Source organism: Leucopleurus acutus (assembly GCF_964270905.1).
Source record: "Leucopleurus acutus genome assembly, chromosome: 17".
Lineage (NCBI taxonomy): Eukaryota > Metazoa > Chordata > Mammalia > Artiodactyla > Delphinidae > Leucopleurus > Leucopleurus acutus.
Genome location: NC_139159.1, coordinates 65726457 through 65746051, shown reverse-complemented (window position 1 = coordinate 65746051; position 19595 = coordinate 65726457). Strand labels below are relative to the sequence as shown.

Below are 19595 nucleotides of genomic sequence, written 5' to 3'. Positions count from 1 at the left end.
TGTTAGTTTTTCTGTCTTCTCATTTTGTTTAACTTACTGTGTTTGGGGTCTCCTTTTCTCAGGCTGTAGGTTCGTAGTTCCCATTGTTTTTGCTGTCTGTCCCCAGTAGTTAAAGTTGGTTCAGTGGGTTTTGTAGGCTTCCTGGTGGAGGGGACTAGTGCCTGTGTTCTGGTGGATGAGGTTGGATCTTGTTTTTCTGTTGGGCAGGTCCACGTCTGGTGGTGTGTTTTGGCATGTCTGTGGCCTTATTATGATTTTAGGCAGCCTCTCTGCTAATGGGTGGGGTTGTGTTCCTGTTTTGCTAGTTGTTTGCATAGGGTGTCCAGAATTGTAGCTTGCTGTCCGTTGAGGGGAGCTGGGTCTTAGTGTTGAGATGGAGATCTCTGGGAGAGCTTTCTCCATTTGATATTATGTGGAGTTGGGAGGTCTCTGGTGGATCAATGTCCTCCACTCAGGTTTCCTACCTCAGAGGCACAGGCTTGACACCTGGCCAGAGCATCAAGATCCTGTCAGCCACACGGCTCAGAAGAAAAGGGAGAAGAAAACAATAAAATAAAATAAAATAAAGTTATTTAAATAAAAATCAAAAAGTATTAAACAAAAAAAGAAAGAAGCAAGCAACCAAACCAAAAAACAAATCCACCAATGACAGCAAGTGCTACAAAGTATACTAAAAAACAAAACAAAAAAAACCAGACAGACAGAACCCTAGGACAAATGGTATAAGCAATGCTATACAGACAAAATCACAGAAAGAAGTATACACATACACACTCACAAAAAATGAAAAAGGAAAAAATATATACTTATTTTTTAAAAAAAAAAAAGGAAGAGAGCTACCAAATCAATAAAAAAAAATCTACCAGTGATAATAAACTCTAAATACTAACCAAAGTTAAACAGAAAACCAGAAACAAATTAGATGCAGAAAGCAAACCCCAAGTCTACAGTTGCTCCCATAGTTCACCGCTTCAATTTTGGGATGATTCATTGACTATTCAGGTATTCCAGAGACGCAGGGTACATCAAGTTCATCGTGGAGATTTAATCCGTTGCTCCTGAGGCTGCTGGGAGAGATTTCCCTTTCTCTTCTTTGTTTGCACAGCTCCCAGTGTTCAGCTTTGGATTTGGCCCCACTTCTGTGTGTAGGTCTCCTGAGGGCGTCTGTTCCCTTTTGGGAAACCTGAGGCCTTCTGCCAGCATTCAGTAGGTGTTCTGTAGGAGTTGTTCCACATGTAGATGTATTTCTGATGTATTTGTGGGGAGGAAGTTGATCTCCACATCTTACTCCTCCGCCATCTTGAAGGTCTGTCTTCATAAGTCCCACTTTGTAGGAGAGCACCACTTTTCTCCAATTCCATAAAATCTTCAACAGTGATGAAAATATAGTCCACTCCAGGAACCTCACCCTCCTTATGCGGCCCTGTGGTGCCTAGAGCTCTGTTCAAAGGAAGCAGAGAAGCCACACGTCTTCTCCCACATTTCCATGGTCCTCATCAGTGTCTTCTCAAACCACCTGTACTGATCCAACCCATTCTCAGATCATAGAATTCTCTTCATAGAAGTAGTCCCCACTGAGCTTTGATTTTTTTCAGCCTGGATGTCCAGAATTTTTTTCTTTAAGCCAGACACAGTAACACAAAACTGCCACTGAGGTTTTTTTTTTCCCCTCCTCTCAAATATGAAGCCTGCAGCACTTCTCTCTCCCTCTCCCCTCTCTGGCTTACACTCTCTCCCTCGGTTTCTCTTTCCTCAACCCCCACCAGCAACCTCATTCTCTTTTCTGTTTCTTAATGTTTGTTTAATAAATACTCAATATCACTTGAATAATAAAAATTTACAAGCTTTTAAATTAAATACAGCCAGGACAAATAGAAACTAAGATGAATAATGCATTAAAGTTGCAGAAGCCCCACTCTCTAAAACCATCATGATGAAAACTACAGGAAAAATGTTCCTACATTGTCAATCCTCACCCTCATAGACCCTTCCAAATCACATGTCTCCCATGAGCATTCATGAATGTTGACTGCATGATACTCATGTTCTGCTATAAATAAAAATATTCTGACTTCAGAGAGTCCTGTAATATCTGTATCAGAAATGTCTGATAAATTCATCAATTAGGATTCTGTTTCCAGTTCCAATAGTGAAAGTCATCATAAATAGTTAGACTAGCAAAAGCTAGATATGAAGATGGAAGAAGAAAGAGTCTGGCATTCCAGGTAGAACCAATAGCATTAAAAGATGCAGGATAGCATAAGGCATGTATGCAGAACCCGGAGTTATACAATTGTGCTGTTAACTAATATAGTCTGGGACATGATACCACAACATAGGTTGATCATTGAAGACTTTGCCTGGTATGCTAGGAAGGATGTTGAACTTTATTTTTGTACAGTTTCTCATTTCCTCTTGGTTTCCTTGATCCTTACACTCTCCAGCATCAGACCCCTCTGACTATGCTCCTGTCCCTTGCAGGACATTTGGTCCTGTCCAAAACGTTGATAAGACATTTGGTCTACACCAACAGGTTCTTGAAATTTAATCCTATCCAAAATGTTATGAGCATATTTGGCCCATGCCAAATTGTTTTGGACAGGACCAAATATTAAGGAACTTTTGGCACGGACCATATGTCTGCTAACACTCTGAAAGGTGGGAACAACTTATTTTTCATTGTATCTCTGGTACGTAATAGGTACTTTAAAATGCATGGTAAATGGAAGAAGTCTTCCAAAACAACCTTCCAACTATGTGTTCTAGCTTTATCTTCTGCCCTAATCCCTCCTCCCCATTTCACCAAGGTTATCTTTCTTAAACATAGATTTCTGCAGGTCACCCTCCCTTCATAAAACTCCTCATGGCATACCATGTCCTAATAGGATAAAGCACAGCCTCCTTATTCAGGCACACAAACCACTTCATAACTCTATCTTCACCTTTCTCTATGGGTCACACTAAAGTGCTTATGGTTCCCCAAACACATTACATGCTTAGATCACTCCATGACTTCGAGTGCTTGTCTCTCCATTATTTACTTGTAAAACTCATTCTTCAAAATGTAAATCAAATTCCTCCTCCTCCTTTACAGGTAATTAACCTGCAGCAGCATTAACTCTTCTCATTTCTGGGCTACCATAGTATAATCTCCACTTTTTAACTCATTTCCTTGGCTGGTAATTACCTAGGCAAATACCTATCTCTCTTGTAATACTGAAAATAAGCAGAGAGCAGTAATCATAGATTGTTATTGTATTCCAAGTACCTGGCATAAGAGCTTTGAGAATGAATAGTAGGGTTAATAAATGTTCATTAATGGAATAAAAAAATTAATGATCACTACTGTGTTTGAAAGGTTTTTAGAAAGTTACCTTAATGGCTCAAGTAAGAGGTGATGAGAAACTCTTGTGATGAAGATAGAAAGAAACAACTGGGAGAGACATTTGGAGGTAAGCTGGAACACTGTTACCCTTGTCTACAGAATTATAAACTACATTCTCACTCATAAATTATGTAACTACTCTTCCTTGGTAAACATGTACTACTCTATTTTTGATGAAATAAATATGAAGAAATTCTGTTAGAAAATTTATTCTGTGTGTACAGAGTCTATATTAGATGATTTTTTGTTGAATATACTTGACATATACACTGCATAAAGTTAAAGTGTACAACATATTAATTTGATACATTTATTATTGTAATATTGTTGATATAGTGACATTTAGCATCTCTATCGCATCACATAATTATAGTAAAATATTGCTGCCTCTATTCATTACACTGCATATTAGATCTCTATATCTTATTTACTACTCATTGTAAAGTTGTACCCCATAAGGGTTTGATAAGCATTTGTATTAAGGAGAAAATATCTTCCATTAATACCTTGGTTTTTAAATGAACAAGCAAACAATACCAACAGAAATCCAAAACCTAAAATCACATCATGATTGTATAATTCTTTTACCTTCTTTTGCTGGTGGAATAGTTGGAGGAAAAGTAGGTGGCCGAGTAGGAAGTGATTCTGTAAGGGAGAGGGAGAAACAACATCAATTAAGCATCTCATCTGTGGTGAAGAGAGGGAGGTCATGGAGTCATAATTCTTCAGGGGAGTCAGTGATTTTGACAACTGTCTTCTTTGAGAATTTAGTGAATTTAGTACCACTACAGCCAAAGCCTGTGCAAACTGGTTCCAACCATCCCCTCAACATCAGACTGAAGGCTTGAAATGTCATTTTTGCCACAATTCAGTTTACCCAGTGGGAGTCGATGCAATCAAACTGTCAACTACAAAGTGGTTTTAATGCTGATTTAAGGCTGGAACCCTGCCAACCTATTTCAGATTAGTCTCTGGTTGCTTTCACACATATAATAAACTTTATTTCCATTCTGCCTAAGGATTGACCATCAATCCATGTTCAATAGCACTTTCTCCCTTTTGACCCTGCATCCCCAGGATGTGGTCGCCAAGGGAATCTGATTTACTCTCTACTACATTCAGACCGTGTCTGGGAAACTTTCAGTTTTGAGAACAAAATGGCAGGACCTTGGGAGGCTATGGTGTGTCCTGATCAGTTTAACCTGGATGATGAGGGATGAGAAATCTGTGTAATACGTGGAGGTGTGGTTTGGTTAAAGGTCACAGATATAGTCACATCAGAGCAGTGACTTTCTTACCAATTCACATGTTAAAGCACCAGGAAGCTATGGCGTCATTAGGTAAACATCCTAATATTATTTTTTATATTATTTTTTTATTCTTATTTGATGCTAAAGACTTAAGAAAAATTGAGAAAATTATTTTTATTATTCCAGTTTAATATGAGGGAAAACCCTCAACGAATCATAGTCATTCACACAGACAAATGTCTAGCCTCTGCAGACAGTAAGCGCCAACTAGCTGGAAGGATTTGAGCTCAAGCAGACTGTTTGCTGGGAACGTTGTAAAAGGAATTCCTTCACTGCCAGGAAGGTTGGAAGAGACAAATTTTAAGGTCTCTTCCAATTCTAGGAGCCAATAAAATAATATTATTTGAGTAAAGTGATTCAACATTTAAAGGAATGAAGTATATTACTGATATGGAAAAATGGAAAAGGGTTTGAGATTAATCCTTATGTGAAATGAAGCAGAAAACCATGGTATGATCCCATCTGTGAAAAAATCCTATTTAACTGATAAATATAATATTGATTTATCTATACACGTCTATATGGTTATACACACACACACACACAAACAGGTAACAGGTAGAATTTCTTGATGGAGACCAAGCTGGTACAAATGGGTATTTCTGGGAAGAAAGAATGAGGAAAGAGGGAAGGTGACAACACAATCTATACCTTCTGTTGCATTATTACAGATATAGAATATCACTTTTTTCTTTTAAAGGCAATTTTTTGGAAACTAAAAAGTTTCAAAAGTAAAAACATTTCAGACATTTTAATATTAAAACTAGGACTGCAAAACTTTTTTGAAAGCACCATAAAATCCTTCTAGAGCCAGATGTATTTATCTTAAAATTTGTGGAAGCACTGGGTCATCTTTACAATGGTGCATTTTCTTTAATGTGAAAAACTGAGGCATATCCTAGCTTTAGTCAATAAATCAAGAACAAAATCAGTGAGTGGTTCTGGAAGTCAGATCAATATGTTTGGTCAGAACATCTGGCCTAAGAGTCTCTTGGGTAAGAAGAACCACAGTGAACTGGGAACATGTTATATTCTCTGTGTGGCACACAGATGGTCCCTGTGTTCAAGTCTGTGAAAAGCTGTCACACAGAAGAGGGAACAGTCTCAATCTGCATTTGCTTCAGAAGGTTGAACTAGAGCCAGTGGGTAGAAGCTATAAGATGACACATGTCCCCAACAGAAGGAAAATATTTACACCAAACAGAGCTTTCCAAAATAACCCTGGACTGGTAGTTAACAGTTGTGAGGTTAAGGTTAGGGGAATTTGAAGGAGACCAGAGTCCCCAAACTCAAATAGTTTTAGAGGTCAGGCAAGTAATGAGTGGGAGCAAAGAACATAGCCTAAACATTAAGGAATAACAAACTTAAGAGCACATAACGCTGTCTAAAAGAGACAGCAGTTACTGAGTTTCTGTAGATTTAGCACCATGAGGATTTGTGTGCCCTGTGTTGTCAGATCTTTTGAATTTTCAAGAATACTTTAAAACTTAAAAAAAAAAAAAAATAGCCCAGAGAAAAACATAGCTGACAGTGAGATCTAACCCCATGGCCATCAGTTTGTGACTTCCAGGAAGACAGCAACGGTGATAACAAAAGTACTTGTTCAATAAGATACAGGTTGAGGAGTTCCTCAGCAGGCTCTTTTCATTGTATCTTTACCACCACCAAAGGAGGTCAGAGAGTAGGTATTTAATTTTATTGGTAAGCAAAAAGCAGCTCAGAGATGTTAAACTGCCCAAGGCCACAATGCTAAAAAGGACCCCAACCAAGCCTATTGGACTCTAAATCTCATGCACTACCAGGCCTCTAATAATTTTGAAATTATATAATCCTCTATCCATAAAACAAATTCTAATGAGCAATCAAGAGCAACAAACAACTGATATATTCTCCAGCGCGGATAAACCTCAAAAGCACACGCTAAGTGAAAGACGTCAGATGCAAAAGACTACATGGTACATATTTCCATTTCTATGAAAGGTTTAGAAATGTACAAGAAAACAAAGTAGACTGCCTGGGGCAGACAGTAGGAAAGAAGACTCACTGGGGATGAGCTTGAAAGCTCTCTGGATTGATGGGAATGTCCTAACATTGGATGGTAGTGATGGCTGCACAACCTTTCACATGTACCAAAGATCACTGAATTGTAGGCTTAAAATGGGTAAATTTTATGGAATGTAAATTATACCTCAAAAATACATGTGTCCTGTAAACTTTTGAATATTTCAGTGTTATGAAATAAAGTCTCTGTGTTGGAAAGAAGACGATTCCATTAACTATACTTTCACCTTATCTGTTGGAAGATTATATACTGATGATGATTTCTTTCTGCATGTTCAGAGCAACTGAAAGGCCTATATACACGGGTAGTAGAACTTTCTAAACATCAAATGCATGATAGAGGGGCTACTAAGAAAGTCCATCGCCCACCACCTATTCCGATACCAATCTTTGGGGATTTCAAGTTTAAGTTCAAGATACTGAGTTGGGGACACACATATGTCCCTTGGAATTCACTACCATTCAAACCATTTTAATGTTTGTGGCCTCTAGGTCTGGAATCCTTGATTAAAAGGATACCAAGAAGTGGACATACCAAGAAGCTGATACCCTCCTTGCTGTTTAGAACATGTAAAAAGTGCCTTGTTTTCATTTTATAGTTTGCCTTTCCCTTCAGTGCATCAGATTTCCAGCCAGCTTGGAAAAAGAGCGAGAGCCTCTTAAGTAGGCAAGTCTAGGGTCAGCCAGTTGGAACGTCTTGGCTCCATTCCCACCCTCATGGCTGTAGTAATGTGCCATTGTTTTAATGTCGGGACCCAGTCCTTACACTTCATTTCACACTCCACATTCCACAGATGTTCCTAATGGAAACAGATCACAATATAGGTCATTGTTTCAAGCACTTTGCCATCCTATGGCCTTATAGTCCCTGTGACAACATATGGAGGATGGAAAAAAACCATACAGATGACATTAGTGGGCCACAAGCAGGGAATTCTGGGACTGAATAAGACACACAAAATTGTATTACAGATATTCCCACACAGCAATGGCTAATATTTTTCTAAATGGAATAAGACTTTTGAACCAAAACAGGACGCCTAAAATACCATTTGTTCATGAAGACAGGGATCAGGAGAGAACACACTTGACTTACGTGTGTTGTTTTTTTTTTCCCGGTACGCGGGCCACTGCTGTGGCCTCCCCCGTTGCGGAGCACAGGCTCCGGATGCGCAGGCTCAGCTGCCATGGCTCACGGGCCCAGCTGCTCCGCAGCATGTGGGATCCTCCCGGACCAGGGCATGAACCTGTGTCCCCTGCATCGGCAGGCGGACTCTCAACCACTGCACCACCAGGGAAGCCCTGACTTACGTGTTTTTTCCGTTATGCTCACACTGGGTCCCTCAATCTCGTGGAGCTTTGTGTAAACACTGATTTTATATTCTGAATCTGGCTGAAGTCCATAGAAGCAATGTCTGTTTGTCCCTCCACCCAGAGTGGATTCTTGCTTTTGTGTATCTATAATAAAAACAAAACAAAACATACATGAACAAAACATACATACATGAACTTTTTTTAAAAACAGCCATCAGTAGATGATTTGCTTCTAAAATGCTTAATACGCATGGCCTATTCAGATAACTCCAGAATGAATTAAACTTGTTTGAGGGGGTGTATCTTTTTTTAAAGAGTTAACATTGCCACTATTTTTTTTTACATAATTGAAAATCACATTTTATATGTTTAGAAATGAGACTGGCTAGTAAAAGGCTGCTGAGGTCAATCCTTTAACAAATGGAGAACTGTTCATGTTTATAATTATATGTACACATCTTAATTGACCTTTTGAACAGGTGTCAAGGTGAGTATATTTATATATATATATTTACTTATATAATTCTAAAAATTAGAATTCCCTTTTATTCAATATGATTCTTCAGAACACAGTCAAACAATTAAAACTTGACATAAAAAGAGACATCCTTTTGGCCCCATACAACTTATTACCATACAATAGGATGCCCTTCTTGCCAATGGCCTGAAGATATAAGTATGGAGTTAGAAATTGTCGGGTGTTAAGCAGGTCTCATGCCTGTGGGCTAAGAAGTGGGCTTCCAGGGTCTCAGAAGGTTCATCTATGGGTCCAGGCGGTTTGCATAGTTGCCACAAATGCAGGCAAGAGCTTGGAACAGCACTGGGACAACCAGGGTGTCCCCGGACTGTCCAATTCATACCTCTCAGTCTTGATTTTTCACTGACACTCAGGATTTCTTCCGATAGCAAAGGAGACTGCTAGGAAGCTAGGAGGAGGCTCTCCAAATTCCTTGGATTCACTTTAAAGATCCTTTTTTATTCTTTTAAAATCATAATTGAGGAAATAGGACATGGCGCTTAAGTGGCTTACGACCATAAATCATCCCATACATCTTGGTCTCCCAACTCCTGGTTCCGACATTCTTTTTGTTCTACCAAGGAGACATGCCACACACAGCCATTTCCACTGCCACCCTCTGTCCTGGCTCTACCATGGCAGAGGCATGACAAAGAATTTAGGAGGCCTGATTAACTGTTGGCTAATTTCTTCATTCTCATATCCACAGCAAAATTTCTTTGTCTTCTTAGAAGAATCAGTGCTTGCCCTCAGGTTTGGAGACTGGGAGAAGTTGGATTAATTATATTAGTCACTTCCTGAGAGCTTACTGTGGTACCTGGTTCAGTGCTTGGTATTTAATGATAAAAATAAGAGCAAAGGTAGTAATGGCCAACATTTAGTGAGCACGTACCACGTACCAGGCACTATTCTTAGGATTTTATGTGTATTAATTCATTGGATCCTTACAATATTTATAATTATCCCCAATTCAAAGACAAGAAACTGAAGGCTAGGAAAGTTAGTAGCTTACCCAAGTCCATACACTAAGTAGCAGAAGCGAAATGTAAATTCAGAACTTGAAGCCCAGTCTCAGAGGATGTTGCTTTAATTTCCATTAATATATCATAAAATAATATAAGTTAAATATACAATTTTTTTCAAAATGAAAGAGTTGGAGAGCTGCTGAGTACATATGAAATTAGTAAGCATGACAGTAGGGAGTCCTCGTGGCTCAGGGCTTTATAGCTCCATTGGACACAGCTGCCTACCTTGGTGGCTTCCATTACTGAAGAATTTAAAATTGGTATTTCTCGTAGGCATAGAGTGCTTATTTATTTATTTTTAATCATTATTTATTTTTTATAAATAAACCACGGATAACGGGTTAAGAAGAAGAATCCCTGCTACCATGAAAAAAACTACCATGCAAATTTCCCTCTAGATTGATTTTCATCTGATCCACAAATTGCATGCTAGTCAAAGCCTTATATAGTTTTATTTCTAGGAATTTAAAAACCAGTGTTTAAAAACTACATTGATTAAATATTATACATATTTCTGAGAACTCCTGCAAAATGTTATAGTTTATTAAATATGAAAATATAGAAAATATTAAAAAATACCAGTTGCAGGGAACTATATTCAATATTTTGTAATAACCTATATGGGAAAAGAATCTGAAAAAGAACATATAAACATATGTATATATGTGTGTATACATATGTATACACACATATATATAAATGAATCACTTTGCTGTACACCTGAAACTAACACAACAGTGTAAATCAACTATACCTCAATAAAAAATAAATAAATTTTTAAAAAGAGCAAAAAAAAATTGCTTTTTTAAGCATAAAACACGAAAATGCTAAAAAGTGATTTTGGTCTATTTTGAAAGTATAATACCTAGTAAATTTCAATCCATATCTTAAATACATACATGAACAAAAATATATTTATTATAACATACATGTCAGAACAAACATGATATATGTCATTTAAAATTTTGTCTATGGACAAATCCTGATTTTTTAAAATATAATGAAATTAAGGCCATTTGTTGAAAGCAATTTGAAAAGTATTTTTATAATTGTGAATATTAAAGAGTTTCAAAAGTGAACATAATATAATCTCTAGTAATGTATTTATGTGGAATGACTTAAGGTCTACTTCAATATTTTATCATATATTATTCAAAATAATGAAATACAAAAATTGTTAAGGTGTTTGTGAGATTATGTATTGCTGTGAAAGGAGTTTAATAGTAAGAAAGTATTAGTAAAGCCTGCCCTCTGCTTTGCTGATGTCCAAGTTCAGTCTGTGGTTCCCAGGCTCAGAACCCCATAATAGCTGCTTCTTTCTGACCATTAACCACTCTTTGAAGCCTCCTGCAAGCTTCTGTGAGCCACCTGTAATACAAACATTTCCCAAATCCATGCATAGATCATCTTTATCTATCTCCACAAAAGCTTCCAGGACTCTCCAGGAATCAATCCTAGAAATGCACTTTTCTGTCATTTCCTCTATTTCTCATGAATACCCATGTCACAGACCCTTGACAATAGAATATAAATGGGCTTCACTACTACTACAAAACCAAAAACAAAAAATCTACAAATCATTGGAAAACTGGAACAGATACAGGAAAATTAATGGGAAACAGTATCAGTTTGATCCCAGTGCTAATGAAGGGTTACATGAATGGGGATGTATCCATGTTGCTTTTGGCATGTGTGATTCAGGTCTAATGGCTTTGCCTTAAAGAAAAACATTTAATGCAATCAAATGATGATTAATTTCCTCAACACCTTGTGCCAAAAGTCAGGAGTTAAATTTATTTTTTTGGAATGGGGGAAAAAATCTGTCATTGTGCATTCATTCTTATGAAGCAAGGCTAAATACATTCTCTGAGTTACTGTCATAGTGATCATCATGACACCAAACTGACTCCCCAAAATGTCCTATGAGTGGTTACTGAGACCCACAAGCAAGTAATATCCAGGATCCAGGATAGTCAGCTGGAATTTGATGATATATGCTTCCACTCTCCAGGTCTTTCAAATACCCTGACCCCCAAGCATAATATCACTGCTTCAAAAAAAGTTTAATCTTAAGAATAGGTTTTTGTTTCATATGATCATTTTGGGGGGGATCTGTTCCCTGATAAGGCAGGCTCTCCACTATGCTGCAATTCTCTATTCTTGTTAACGGATGACACAGCAAAACTGACATTTTGGTACCTAAAGATAGAAGACAAGTTGAGCATCCTTTGAAACTTAAAAAAATCAGGCTAAAAAGAAAGTCACCACGTTAATGCGATTAGGGAGGGAATACAGTATCGTGGTCCATGTGGTGTATAAATACATGAACTTGAAGGGAAAAACTACATCCATCCTCGGGTGTCACTTCAACTCAGAAACAGCTGGACAGAGAGACAGAACTCTTGAGCATCTGCAGAACAAACGGAGGTTCTCATGGGGTCCTGAATTATTCAAAACCACCCCAAAGTCTCTGACTTTGGTCTGTCCTACGATTAACCAAAAGCCTACAATTTAATTTGGAAAGTGGATGACTGACTCAAAAGCAGATCTGAATTCAGTCTCTCTTGAGAGGACTTGATTCTTTTGGTAACCTTTCTTTTTCTCCTTATTGGCAATTAAAAAATGTCAAGGGCTTCCCTGGTGGCGCAGTGGTTGAGAGTCCGCCTGCCGATGCAGGGGACATGGGTTCGTGCCCCGGTCCGGGAAGATCCCACATGCTGCGGAGCGGCTGGGCCCGTGAGCCATGGCCGCTGAGCCTGTGCGTCCGGAGCCTGTGCCCCGCAACGGGAGAGGCCATAGCAGTGAGAAGCCCTTGTACCGCAAAAAAAAAAAAAAAAAAAAAAAAGTCAAAATATTTACACGGGTAGAGGACAGCTGTTGTTTTTGCCTGTCTTGCATCTAATCTTTCTTTCTTTGAATCCATTCCTCCCCGCTCTGAGTCTTTTTGATTTGGAAAGGACTGAATAAGAAGGGCTGGGAAGTAACCAGGTTTCACCCATAACTTTATTTCATGCCCTTGAACTGAATGACAGATTTAGGAGCATGTGACCCCAAACCAGGCCAATACAACTCAGTTCCTGGACTTTTGTAGGAATAATTGAGAAAGAGGAGTTCTCTTTTCAGTAAAACTATTAAGCTGGAAGCTAGGAGTATGTAATTTGGATTAGACTGGGGCCAACTCACAATCTGGCTGAGAACGAAGGCAGAGGAGAGCAGAGCAGAAGCATGGAGCAAGGCTTCATCTCGATGAAATTGTTTGAACACCTAGATTTAGACATGCCTAAAGCCAGATACTGTTGAACTTCTCAGTATGTTAGCCAAGAAATTGACCCTTTCGCTTAAGTCCCTTTTATTCGTGTTTCTACCATTCCCAAACAAAACAAGCAAACCTGAATGATACGGCCTTGCTGCTTTATTCACAAAACCTTGGAAATTTACAGGTATTACCTCAGGTGAAAGCCTCAAAAGAAGTCATTTAGGAGAAACTGAAGCCCAGAGAAGAAAGTTGACCAGCAGCTGTGGTCAGAGCAGACGCAAACCCACCGACTTCACCGCAGGATAAAAGTGCACTGATCAGACCATGGGAAATACACACACACACTGAGAAAACTACCTGTCAAACAGTAGGAGTTTGGCAGAGATATTCATAAACAAGCCAGCCTGGGATGAGGCTTTTCTCCATCACATGGAGGAATTGGGTCCCATTTCTCTCTAGTTTCTCCTCTGATTGAGGGGGAAGGGCTAAAATTTCTGCAGAGGTAGCATATGTAGCCAGTGGGAGATATTACAGAGTTAAAACAGCGGGAGCCCTGGGACTTCTGTGCCCATGGAAGAAGGGGCATCTGATCACAAGTCCTTCGAAGGCAGTGATCAGGATAATGATCACATTTCTCTGTGAGATAAAGAAACTCAACCTAATTCTTCCCCACTCCAGTGTGGAAAGACTATTCCCTGACCTAAATTGTGTAAGTTAAAATGTCTAAACATATTCCCTACTGCTCTCCCCACATTAACTCCCCACCCCAAACATCCATTAGAATCTGTTGCTGTCTAGTTGGTTAATAATATTCACTTGGACACCTGAGTGAATAAGATGTAGGCTAACTGGGCTTATAAATCTCTCAGCTATAAGTGCTGATGAAAAATAAACTGAGCAACACTTTTGTTCATTCCTATTGAATTGAGACTGTTGAGGCTCAGTCAAAGAGGTTTTTGGCAGCCTGAAAACAATCCTGGGAGAGTACAAATTAACTTAACTGGAAGAAGGAAATAGGCACTTGCATTTTTTGCTAGTAAAAATCTTGGCATCAGAAAGAGCATACTGAGGTTTTAAATTACCAGATCAATGTTATCAGACCCGTCAATCACATCCTCTGATAAGAATCCCAGTGCCATTTTGCAAATATGCCAAAGTAAAATCATTAAAAAATAATAATAATAAACTGATGGATTTCACTAATCCATGATAGACAGTTTTGATATCTTTATGTCAATCTATATAATTATAATTTTTAATGAAAGCCAGTGAATATCTACAGGAACCTATGTCTCAATGCCAACTTCTTAAATGATATAAAAGATAAAAATATTCTGGAGTAGTTTGGAAGTGTGATTTTTATAGCTACTATTTTGTTAAAGCTTAACAAGTACCACCAAAATGTGATAAATGTCAACCGTTCTATATTAAAGTGCGACTTAGCTAGCCTTAAAAAGATAAATGAAACATAACTCCTCAAGATTTATAGTTGTTTCTCAAACACTTGCATATCTTTCATCTAATTCTGCTTAAGCACCCCATAAATCACATAAAACCACCATAAAACCCATATGGTTTGTCCTGACTTTCCCTTATTCAATGTTTATTCCAGATTAAAGCCACTCCCGTAAGCTTAGCCAGTGTCTGGCTAAAGAGACCCTTATGGGATCACATGCAGGGAATCAAGGCATTAATAGCTTAAGCACGCCTGCGGAGACAATGCCTTGGCTGGTGTTGGCAGGAATCTCTTCTCCTGTTCTCATCTCCTATTCTCGTATTTTCAGCATATTTCCAAACACTCTCAGCACTCTACTAAACTGTGCTTTCCACTTTCTGGATTGGATCAAAAGTGGGATTTCTGCATGTTGAATGTAGTTATAGCCAGGGATGTGGGCTACGAACTAAACTCAGTCCTATCCAGACCCGAAAAATTAGCTCTTTCTGCTTTTTCAAATGGGGAAACCATGATCATTTACCCAGAAAGAAAAAAAATTTAACGATCTTATTAGCAAGTTTGAAAGATTAAAAAAAATCATCTGGGATTCTCTAGTGTCTATGTCCTCCCCCAAAATAACAAGACGCATCTCTTCTACTGATAATACAAATCTGATTAAAGTAATTTTCATTATTGGATCTCATCTTCTGAATATTACTCATGCTGATAATGTGAAAAGAGGATTAATGGTCCCTAGAAACTCATTTTTGGGGAATCAGTCTTTTGTCCTTCTTCTTGATACTTTTAGTGAAAATAAGCAGACATTTTTAGTGTTTCAACTTTGAAGCCAAGTCCCAAATTGTAGATGTACTTGAGAGCCGTGACGCTGAAGAACCTGTCCATGATAGCATAGATACCTCATATCATCTCCTGAATGAGGGTTTGCTGCTCATCAATTATCCGCAAAATTAAAAAAAAAAAATCACTGAGAAAAACATTAGAGTCAAACCTAGATCCCCATGGAGTAAAGACCAACATAACAGCGCCATATAATTTTAACATATGTTACCAGTCCTGCCTATTCAGCTCCTATCACCAATAGCAGCTTACATTTCCTGGGTGCTTAATATGTGCAAAGCACTGTTGCAAATGTTTTACACGGATTCTCTCAGCTTAATCCTAGCAGAATGCCACAAGATCAGCACTACGGTTCTACCCATTAACTACAGATGGGAAAATGAAGGTTTGGAGAGGTTAAAAAATTGGCTTAACCAGCCGTCCTGATTCCAAACCCTGCACGATCCATAACATAATATTGCCTCTTCAAAAGAATGCTTTTGTCTAATGTTCCTTGTGTGTTGTCCACAGTGATTGGCACAGAGTACATGAGTATTGACAAAAACATATGTGATGGATTGCACTTACCCTGGCGGGATTCGATAACTATCCTGTAGGCAGTGGCATGACGTTGCACCTGCCAGCGAGCACACAAGCTGGTTGTTTGGATCTGGTCTGCCTGAAGACTGGTCACACCCAAAAACACTGTAGTGAAATAGAAACATAACTATGTCATATTGCAGACAATGCCACAAATGTCCCCAAGTCTGAATTAACATGGTAAAATTCGAATTCAAATTTCCATAGCCAGTGGTGGGAAATTCGTAAAGTCACAATAAATTAGTGCACAAAAGATTAACTATTTTATAACTTAAAAAAGCAGTTGCGGGCTTCCCTGGTGGTGCGGTGGTTGAGAGTCTGCCTGCCGATGCAGGGGACGCGGGTTCGTGCCCCGGTCCAGGAAGATCCCACATGCCGCGCAGCGGCTGGGCCCGTGAGCCATGGCCACTGAGTCTGCGCGTCCGGAGCCTGTGCTCCGCAACGGGAGAGGCCACAACAGTGAGAGGCCCGCGTACCGCAAAAAAAAAAAAAAAAAGCAGTTGCAAAACATGATGTATGATAGGGTCTGTCTGCTATTTGCAAACACAAAAGAAAATATATATTCTGGAAAAGACCAGAAGCAAGGGTAGTAAACTTATGGGTGATTTTAAATCTTTCCTCTTTATTTATGTGTGCTTTTAAAATATTCCACAATTAATATATAATACTTTTATAATAAAAACGTTTAATATGATATACACTCATCAACCACTGAAAGATAGTCATGGTTTAAATGAAAGGGAAGAGCAAAGCAGACAAAGGGGAAGTCTTATTCAGACAGAAGCAGTTCACACCGACTGGTCTTCAAAACATGATTGAATGAGAATGGATACGTATTTGAAAATTTAAAAAGGAAAGATTTTACACAGATAAAAAATAATCAAAAGAAATACACAGATTCTTATACTCTTAGAGCAAACGCTGTGATATTCAAAAATGATTCACAGGGAGTTTATTTGGGGAAGCAGTAAAAATACTGTTTCTCCAATACAATAGAGGACTAAACATTCAGTGTTTATCACTTAGAGCCAAGCAGAAAGAGCAGAAAATCAAGAATGTTTACTTTCTCTAATGACCTCTGACTTCATCCACATCATTTCCTCATACTTCCCCTCTGTTTTAGCTACTTCATAAAGTTTAAAAATAGCTTATAATTACTTTTCAAGACAGTAGAGATAATCTAGACTAATCAGTTTGCATCTTGACATTATTCCTTTCTGTTAGGTCAGCAAGGGAAAACCTTCTTCCCTAAGGCCAATTAAACAACCCTCTTCCCCCAACAAAAAAGGAAATCAATAACGATTTATATAACCACACTAAATTTTAAAAACACCTTGAATTAATTTATTTGCCATTGTATGGGGTTTTATCTTGCTTGGGAGAAACAGAGAAAACAAATAATAAGCCAATCTAATTTTTACTTTAAGGGTAGACTATAAAACAGTTAAATACCCTCAGTCTTTTAAAATATATTTGGAATAATCACCACATTTAATAAAGGGGAGAAGAGGGATGAAACAGAAGAAAGAGGGGAGCAGAGAAAGGAGGATAAAAAGAGACAAGAAAGAGTAAGGAGAAGAAACACCAATAGAAAATCATGGACATAAAACATGGCACAAACAGAAAGGGTAATCTGGAGAGGAAAATGAAGATAAACTAGAGGAGAGAGGTAAGAAAGGGTAGGGAAATGCACAGGGGACTCCAAGCTATTCCTAAGGAGGGACTGAGGGGTTGCTATAATGGCACAACACAGGGAAATTACTTGCAGTTTACAGTAGTACCTAAAACAGTATCATTTCAACAGCCAAGTACGAGATCAGAACCACAGGCCAAAGCCTTCCTAGGTCTGTTGAAGACAGAGACTATTTCTTCTGAGATTAAATTGATTCCATATCTAGCCTTTAAAATCTAAATATATTCCACAAAAGAGAATTCAGGAAGCTTTCTCTAATGAAAGGATAGGCCCTATATAAAACATAGTTGCCAGATATAGGTGGCTTGGGGTTTGGTCTAATATATGCCTCATCCTTACAAATTCCTTTTATCGGATTAATTTTTTGATTAGCGGTCAGAGTGGGATATGGCCCAAATGCATAAAGCACAATTATTACAATAATAATAGTGGCTATTCATTGAGTGCTTGCCATATGGTAGACACTTTTTATACATTATCTCTTTAATCCTGCCAAGCAGCCTGTAAACAGTTATGATTGTCTTCATCTCGGAGTTGAGAAAATTTAGGCTCAGAGAAGTTAAGTAATTTGCTCAAGGCCTTAGCTAATAAGTAGAAGATTTAAGGTTTATACTTCTGATTACACCATGATGATCACTCTCGAGTATGGGGCATGTACTGTTGATAGCACTCAGGATAATTTCAGTGATCACACAGCCAAACCCTTTTTATTTTGGTCATTTATGTATTAACCTTTAACGTGTATTGAAAATACTGGTTTTCTGTTTAGAGTAATTTGTGGGTTTTAAAAGCATTGAAGTAAAAATAAAAACAGAAACTGTAAGTCCATTTAAAGAAATATATTAAACAGATGGTGTGGAAGCATAACAAACGTCAGGAATATGGAACATATGTGCTGGAGTTGGAAAACGCTGTATTATGCCATGGGTGTCTGCGAGCGGTGCATGCCAAGGAGAAGTCCCAGATGGTGAGCAGACAGCATGTAAACCCTTCAAAGATAGAGAAGGAAGTCTTTTGAGTGGTGCAAGTATCTTTTATGGATGGGTGTGTGTGTGTGTGTGTGTGTGTGTGTGTGTGTGTGCGCGCGCACGAGATAGTGAGAGAGAGAGAGAGAGAGAGAGAGAGGAGGGGCAAAGGCTTTGAGAAAAGGCAAATTTCCCCCGGCTCAACTTTGATAGGTTTTGGCCGCAACAGGCTATACAGGTTGGTTGGAAAATTTCACCTAATTTGAAAAATACCAGCAAAGACTTCCCAGAAGGAAATCCCATCCACCACCATCAAATATATTGGAATGCCAGGTTCTGACATTCCGTCTGCCAACCAGGACTCTGAACTATAGCCCTGAGTAAGGAGCACACCTTTCTTTCCACGAAACACCATCCAGAAAGGGCAAGGCTGAGGAAAAGAAAAACCAACCGCCAAGTTGAAGCAGGGGTTGAGTTATAGGGAAAACAAAGCAGCAAAACCACATGCAGGGGCTGAAGTGACAGGACATCAGTCTTACGTGTTTTCACCACGCCTGTTAGAGCGTCGCTGAAACCTGAGGCCTGGGAAGCAAATATTTTCACGTTGTAGTCCATCCCACTGAGGAGGTTTGTAATAAGGATGGTGTTGATGTTAGCCCCTACGAATGTTTCCAGCGTTGGGCCAGCAACTAAGAAGAAAGAGTGTATTTCAGTTATAACAGAATGTGGAAAAATGGAAACACTCCTGAAGTAACAGTACTTATTCCACTGTGTTTCAGATTGTCCCAAAGGCAAACAGCAGAGCTGGGGTTTGAATCTAGCCCCATTTAGCTCCAAGACTTACATACCTGACTCCCAGCCTAAGGCTCTTTTTAGGCAACTAGTTCTTCCCCTGGTACTTGAAGAAGCTGGCCCACCCCACAATCCACCACCCACCATAGTGCGAGGCCTTCACAGTGGAGCTCCTATCGTTGTCATAGGCTTTGGGGCATGTGCTAAACAGAAGTCATTTTCAGTTACCCCACCTCAGGCACCTAGCTTTGTCCCCGGACAGCATGCAAGTGGCCTTAGCAGCAAATTTTATCATGGACACTATGCCATACCTTGCCACATGGGGGACCAGCATATATGTTACCATTATGGGCTTTATCCACTCCTCTTATGCTTTTTAAGACCAGACAGATGACACTTGTACTC

The 19595-nt window shown here is 38.8% G+C and overlaps 1 protein-coding gene across 1 annotated transcript in view; it reads right to left on the bottom strand.

The window, feature by feature from the left end:
* COL14A1 (collagen type XIV alpha 1 chain) overlaps positions 1-19595 on the bottom strand; it is a gene marked incomplete at its 3' end in the record, with an annotated part of 266456 nt that overhangs the window by 102375 nt on the left and 144486 nt on the right. Inside the window, exons 24-27 of the mRNA XM_082858482.1 lie at positions 18938-19087; positions 15729-15845; positions 8068-8214; positions 3974-4030 (exon numbers count right to left, since the gene is read on the bottom strand). Coding sequence (XP_082714608.1) covers positions 3974-4030; positions 8068-8214; positions 15729-15845; positions 18938-19087 — 471 coding nt within the window. The remainder of the gene's footprint in view (positions 1-3973; positions 4031-8067; positions 8215-15728; positions 15846-18937; positions 19088-19595) is intronic.